Consider the following 7,500-nt stretch of genomic DNA (forward strand, 5'->3'; position numbering starts at 1 on the left):
AGTCTGCCGCACTGTCATTTTAATAATGTGCATTAAGGGTTGAGTAGACTTGTACATGAGTGTTTTTTAAATACAACTGTGTTCCAACTACTTGAAAATGTGTATGGAGGAAGTGATGCCATTTATTAATTGTACAACTCTGAAAAATGAAATCTCATTGCATTGAGATTGACCTACAAATGTATTGTATCTGACAAGTGTATTGGTACTGATTGTGGATAACTACCTATACCCATGAGGCATATTGTATCTGCTGCAAGGTTAAGCAAACCCACATGTACAGTATGTCTGGTGGAGATATCCGTGATGCTGTGTGTGTGTGTGTGTGTGTGTGTGTGTGTGTGTGTGTGTGTGTGTGTGTGTGTGTGTGTGTGTGTGTGTGTGTGTGTGTGGTCCGTGTGCAAGCGTGCGTGCATGTGTGCATATGTACATGCGTGTGTGTGTGTGTGTGTGTGTGTGTGTGTGTGTGTGTGTGTGGCCTGTGTGCATGCGTGCATGCATGTGGGTGTGTGTGTGCGTGCATGTGTGTGTATGTGCCTGTGTGTCTATGTGTGTTACTATATAGCTACATGCTGTGTGTGTGTCTGTGAGTGTGTATGCGTGCGTGCGAGCGTGCATGTGCGCGTGCATGCATGCATATGTGCCTGTGTGTGTGTGCGTGTATCTACCTGTGGTGTTAATCATGCTTTTGGGGGTAGCGGATGCGGAGGCAGCAGCGAAGATGTTGGGGGTGCTACCGGCCGCTAGCACCTCTCTGGAACCACAGCCAACCGTGTTCACCGCCAGGCTGCCTGGAGGAGGCTTCTTTACCGGCACCACCACACTCCTACAGGGGGGGAGAGAGAGAGAGAGACAGAGAGAGAGAGAGAGACAGAGAGACAGAGAGACACAGAGAGAGAGAGACAGAGAGAGAGAGAGAGAGAGAGAAGAGAGAGAGAGAGAGAGAGAGAGAGAGAGAGAGAGAGAGAGAGAGAGAGACAGAGAGAGAGAGAGAGAGAGAGAGAGAGAGAGAGAGATGGTAAAAATAGTTATTTTAGCTGATGAAGTAGACGATGAATCCAAAAACTTTAACAGGTTGTAAAGTAATCAAAACACAAAACACAAGTGTAAGACACGGTAGGCTAGTGATGTGTATGGGGGTCAGTGACCTTAGAGCTGTAGGACACGTCAGGGTGGCGCAACGACAGCCAGTGCCACTATTGTATGTATATTGTTTGTTTGTTTTAGTGGAGTATCTAAGAAGTGTATACATGGCATCATATCAACCACCAATTACTGAATAATTTATGGGCATTAAATGCTGTTGCACCACCTGACGTCTGAGCCCATAAATAATGTATTTGACCCATACTATACTTAACGTATAGCCACAACCTGAGTTTAGTACTAGCCAATGCACATTGTCTTCTCATACCTTGTAAAAAGGCCCCCTCAGTCCACTCTAGCACACCGTGGAGAACGCACACACAGTACACACAGCTTTCAAACCACTTAGCTGTGTGTGCGTGACAATTCAATTCAATTCAAGTCTTTATTAGCACAACTTATAATTAAGTTTTAAATTAACTTGGAATTCAGAGGCAGCTGATGAACTTGTGATTTTTTTACAGTGCACTGTTGGTTTTGGAAGTGGGGACCAGGCTTGTACAAAATTCCGAATGGAAAGAATTTCAATTCAAAGTAATGCCATAATACGAACACTAGGTGGTGGTGTTCTATGTACTTTCAATGGGGTGGTGAAGGGTATACTGCAGGGCTGGAGGAGCAATGGAGGCCTTTGGGGGTAGTAGTGGTGCAGCATTGTTTGCAAAGCATTGTTTGGAAGAAGCATTGATGGCGAAGTTGGCAATGGTGAGAGGGGTGGTGGTGGATGATATGGCAGGATTAGGGCCTTTTCGCACCAAACGTGCAGCTGTCACCGGGACTGAAGCGATTTTTACCGACGGTGGCGAAAAAGCATGGAAACAGATTAGCTTCTTCACATCAGCACGACGGCAGTGCAGCGGTAGCAGCACGGGAGACGGCTCAGTGCCGCACAGCATGTGGAAAATCCAAGTCCATCGGAATTTTCACGGACCACCGCGGCCCACAGCGGCCCACAGCGGCCCACAGTGTCCCGTTGAAATTATTGACAAAGACCGAGAGTCAGTGGAAAGACAGCCGTCTTGTCGGTGCCGCCACGCCACGCCACGCCACGCCACGCCACGCTCTGGTGTGTAACTGGCTTTAGGTGGAACTGAGACAGGGGTGATGGATGAGATGATCGTGCAGGGTTGGTGGGTAGTGGCTGGTGGTTGCGGTGTGAAGCAATGGTGCTGACAGTGTAGTGTAGTTAGGGACCTTTGGGGTAGCTGTGGGGCATTGTTGCCAATGTTGGTTGGTGTTGACAGGGGTGGCGGATGAGATGGTTTGAGGTGGGTTGTAGATGTGGAATGGAGGACTGGAGCGTCTGACGGAAAGTAAACTTGCTGGCCAGTGTGTGTGTGTGTGACCAGTGTTAATTTCGTCAGCTTTTTTTGATTTAGTCATAGTCTTAGTCACAATGACGAAAATCAATTTTAGTCTTAGTCATATTTTAGTCATTGCCTTCCCAATTTAGTCTTAGTCTTAGTCAAAATGACGAAAATCAATTTTAGTCATAGTCAAATTTTAGTCATTTTAGTCATTTTAGTCAACATTTTAAATTTTAGTCATTTTAGTCAACATTTCTCATTTTAGTCAATATTGTGGTGTAAAATAAATAACCTACAATGGCTATTGTTATTTCACAAAGCATTACTAATATAGCCTATTGCAGCAAATATTCACCTTGTTACTTGGTAATTTTCCACCAAAACCCAAATCAGTCATTTCAACATCATAGAGCAAAAGAGCATCACACACACACACACACACACACACACACACACTTCCAGGTGCAGGCTTCTCTCTCTCTCTCTCTCTCTCTCTCTCTCTCTCTCTCTCTCTCTCTCGTGCATTAGAAGCTGCTGCATATTATTTGATTTTGAGTTTGATCACGGAGGAAGCTACATGCTCTTCTTCACCTGACCGCGTGACTTAAAGCCTGCAGATTCCCGGCAGTGGGAAGACCAGACATCCCAAGTCTGCATGAAGTTCAAGAAGTCTCCCTGATAGTGGCTTCCCGATGACCACGAGTCAGATAAAATATTGCTGATGTTAGACTATGCAAGTTAGCGGTTTTTGTTTTCAATTTGCAATGCGAGCAGAGAACGATAATGACTCGTGCGCCATGCGTGGACCTGGGCTGAAATAGATTGTGCGAGCACACTTCGTATGCCATGCAAAAGTCCCAAGAAAAATAGTTAGGCAGGGGTATGCAGACTGGACGATAGAAAGGACATGCACATACAAATAGTTAAACACTAATGCTGTTTTGTTTGTCGGGGGTGTCAAGGCTCGATAAGCATGACCCTGAAAAGAGTTTTTGGAACTTAGGAAGACGCTGCAGACGCATGGAAATGCTGTCGACTTCCTTGGGTCTTTTAGCGTTGCTCTCGACGAGAACAAGTTTCAAATCTCAACCGTTTTAAACTCCTCAGCGATCGCCTATCCATTGATTATTTTCAAAACTAGGCTACAGTAGCCGTGCCTCTGACCGGCCAACTTTCTCCCTGCTGGCGCGCGCTCCCGCGGTGACTGATTTAAATAAAGTCACAAATCCGACCTTCATAATTTGCTTGCGAACTGCCTACTCAGCAACAAAACAACAAATATAGCAAACATTACAAAAAAAGAACAGACAACGAACGCCGGGCTAAGACAGCCTAAGTGAAAAGGAGAATAGTGGAAGCTCGAGGAGGTTTAGAATGACGGTATCAGAGGAGGATTGGCGCGACTGTCATTACTGCAGAAACACATGTCTTCGTCATGGACAAGAGGGTTGTTGAACATGTTTCAAAATTAACACTTCCCTCAACGTCGGGTATTTTTTCTCTTTCTCTGGGAATGTTTTAGGACCTAAACTCAACTTAAATGGACTAGGCTACAGATCTACTGACTGAGCCGCGCCATGCACTGGCTGCCAGCAGAGACAAGCGAGGCAACACACAGCCTGAGCGCGCAATCACCTATGAAGTTCAAGACACGCCTTATAATTACAAATTACAAATTAATTATAAATAATTATATTTTTTAATGTCCATTCGTCCATGTCTTGTAAATTTCGTCTCGTCTTAGTCTCCTTGACGAAAATATTTATTTATTTTCGTCATATTTTTATTTGCTGGAGGCAATTTTTAGTGCGTCATCGTCTCGTCATCGTCAAGGGAAAAAGGGGCGTTGACGAAATATTTTCGTCATCGTCGTGGTTGACGAAATTAACACTGTGTGTGACTGAGCATCATGAACACGCACCACCCCAAACAACCCCACAAGTTGTCACAACTCAACTCAAACATGCACACTTGGTCTGTGAGTGAGTGAGAGGAGAGGAGAGAGGAGAGTAGAGATAGGAGAGGTCAGGGAGGTCAGGGAGAGGTCAGTGCACTTAGATTATACACTGTACGACCATATGACACACCTAACTCAGCCCAAGGGAGGTACGACATTGGTTTTTGGGTTGAGACTGCCCATATAAGCCAAGTACAGGTAAATATGGTGGTGGATTGGTGGTGATGCCGAAGGCAGCCGGGTGAGAGTCGGCATGTTGGCGGCGTGACCCCTGTTGCACTTTTTGATCTTTTTGTATTGCTGAGGGAAGAATGCGGTGTTAACAAGAGTGGACCTACTCCTTCATCGGAACGGACTAGAGAAAACGCACAGCTTGTGGTATGAATGTGAGCCAGTGAGTGAGTGAGTGTGCATGCATGCGTGTGTGTGTGTGTGTGCGTGCGTGCGTGCGTGCGTGCGTGCGTGCGTGCGTGCGTGCGTGCGTGCGTGCGTGCGTGCGTGCGTGCGTGCGTGTGTGTGTGTGTGTGTGTGTGTGTGTGTGTGTCTGTGTGTGTGTGTGTGTGTGTGTGTTATGTTAATGTGTATGCCTGTACATGGTAGTGTGTATTTGTATCTGTGTGACTGACATGCTTGTAGAAGTAGGCAAAGATTTTTTTTTAACACTAGAACTACCAGGATTTTTCTGCCTACCTAGAAGTACCAGAGAGGGGTCATTTGACCCGGTGGCTTTTACCTAATACACTAATCACTCATTTTGTTATGGTAATGAGGCTGTTAGGGGCCGTGTGTGGGGTGAGGGGTGAGGGGGTCACACCTTACAGTGCTAACAGCCAAGACAGAGGGACAGACAGCTTCTTCCCAAGGGCTGTCAGCCTCCACAATCAGTCACCACAGGTAAATAGCAACTTGCATGAAGATATCAGCAATAAAGACAGATAGCACAGTTTGGCGGACAGTTTGTTACCGTTTTTCTCCATTGGTTTGGCTCATTTCTTGAAACTGAGATGTCATTCTCAAAACATGGACAAATCCCAAAACTAATTTGCAGTTCCTCACAACAGAATGGCATTTATCATTGCTTTCATCAAATTTCAAATGCTTTTGTACATGTCTCAATCATTTAGTACATCCTTGCAAATGGTTATGTACAAGTATCCTACAGTTAACACAATCAGCTTACATTTAGTAGAATTTTCAACTGAATGTACCTTGCTGATCTATCCCAATTGGTTGATTTTCAGTGTAATAATTGTCCTGAAAACATGTCAGCACATTTTCTTCATATAAGTCATCAATGAACGAACGTGTGAATGTCCCATGTGATCATGACGAATCATATGACTGCAAGCAGATAATGGTTGAATTACAGTTTTTCTCGATTGTTTTGGCTCATTTCTTGAAACTGAGATGACATTCCTATAACCATTGGGTCATTTGGACAAACATTCTTACACTTCTGCACAACAGTTCAGATAACTAGCAAAATGTCATATACCTCCCAAAACACCTCATTCTTGCATCAGCACTAAACCGTCTGACATATAAATAGTCAGTACCATCAAAATGGCATAGATCCTTCTCAATTGCTTTGGCTCATTTGCATTCATTTAGTCCTTCTGTCAAAATAAACTGGATGGTTCAGCATAACTACATGGATCCTCATCACTCGCTCATATCACCACAAAAACAGTTTACCCATGTGTCAAAACTAAATTTCTTCCCCACATATATCATCAGTACCCTCAAAATACATTGTCCCTTTGCCATTGTGTAAGCACTGCCAGTCAAAATGGTTAGGTGTTTTATCTACGTTCAGCTAACAGATTTCGACTGTATAAAAATGAAAAGTGAGTGAAACTATTGAAGTTTGACAACACAGATAATTTACCAAGGACATTTATCAGTAACTTTCTTTACTGTAAATTCATATACAGAAAGTAATGCCCATATATCACAGGTTTCTCATGGGTTTGGCTCATTTCTCAAAACAGAGATAACATGGACAAATGCCAAAGCAACTAGCAATTGTTCAAAACAGAATGTCGTTTGAAAAAATGTCATGAAATTAGCCAAATAACATGGAAACTGTAGTATACACGGTTGTAAAATTATTTTCTACTAAATAGTAAAGTTACAATACCATCTGACCTGTTGAACACTGTCATGAATTTACTATGTAATGAAATTCTTAAAATATGATGTCCTTGACAGTTTTGGGAACTACGTAGACCACTTTGCATAATGACTTACACAATGAAATAATGCTGACGTGTTTTGGAGAGGGCAACCATTAGACTGAGAATTGTCTAATTCGTTTAGATAAGCAAGGTGAATTTATTTGGAAAATGTGCTGAATGTATGCTGAATGTGTCAACTGAAGGGTATTTGTACATATCCATCTGCAGAGATGTACTAAACATTTGAGACATGTACAAAGCATTTGATATCTGATGAAAGCAATGAAAAATGCCATTCTGTTTTGGGAAATTGCAAGTTGGTTTGGGGATTTGTCCATGTTGTTTTGAGAATGTCATCTCAGTTTCGAGAAATTAGCCAAACCAATAGAAAAACTGTAATATGTGAATCTCCTATGCCATGTGACCATAACGACTCATGTGAATGCAACCTGGCAATTGTTAGATGGATAAATACCAGTGCATGTGGACTACTGCTTAATTTCCCTCAAAAATGTTGTGGTGAAAGAAGCTCCTCTCCAAGGAACGAAGATGCAGAGATACAGCACTCAACAGGCATTGGAAATGATCCACACACACACACACACTCTCTGTGTCTCAAGTGACAGCTGTGAGCTGCTAACAGCCACATTTCCACAACAAAAGGAGTGTCCGCAGGGGGTCCAAAGGGTCAAATGACCCCCTTGTGGGGCTTTTAGGTAAAAAGGTCAATTGACCCCTCCGTGGTAGTTCTAGTGTTAAAGTAATGAAGTCGAAAAGAGTCTGTGACAGAGTTAGTGTGGGTTCATGAGAAATTGAGGGAAAGTTGGTTCATGAGTGTACATGTGTTTGTGTGTGTGTGTGTGTGTGTGTGTGTGTGTGTGTGTGTGTGTGTGTGTGTGTGTGTGTGTGTGTG

General features: G+C 43.5%; 1 protein-coding gene across 1 annotated transcript in view; it reads right to left on the minus strand.

Moving 5' to 3' along the window:
• LOC134454832 (neurobeachin-like) overlaps positions 1–7,500 on the minus strand; it is a 716,394-nt gene that overhangs the window by 421,217 nt on the left and 287,677 nt on the right. Inside the window, exon 34 of the mRNA XM_063205991.1 lies at positions 669–826. Within this exon, the coding sequence (XP_063062061.1) occupies positions 669–826 (158 nt within the window). The remainder of the gene's footprint in view (positions 1–668; positions 827–7,500) is intronic.

This window comes from Engraulis encrasicolus, chromosome 8 (genome assembly GCF_034702125.1).
Source record: "Engraulis encrasicolus isolate BLACKSEA-1 chromosome 8, IST_EnEncr_1.0, whole genome shotgun sequence".
NCBI classification, from domain to species: domain Eukaryota; kingdom Metazoa; phylum Chordata; class Actinopteri; order Clupeiformes; family Engraulidae; genus Engraulis; species Engraulis encrasicolus.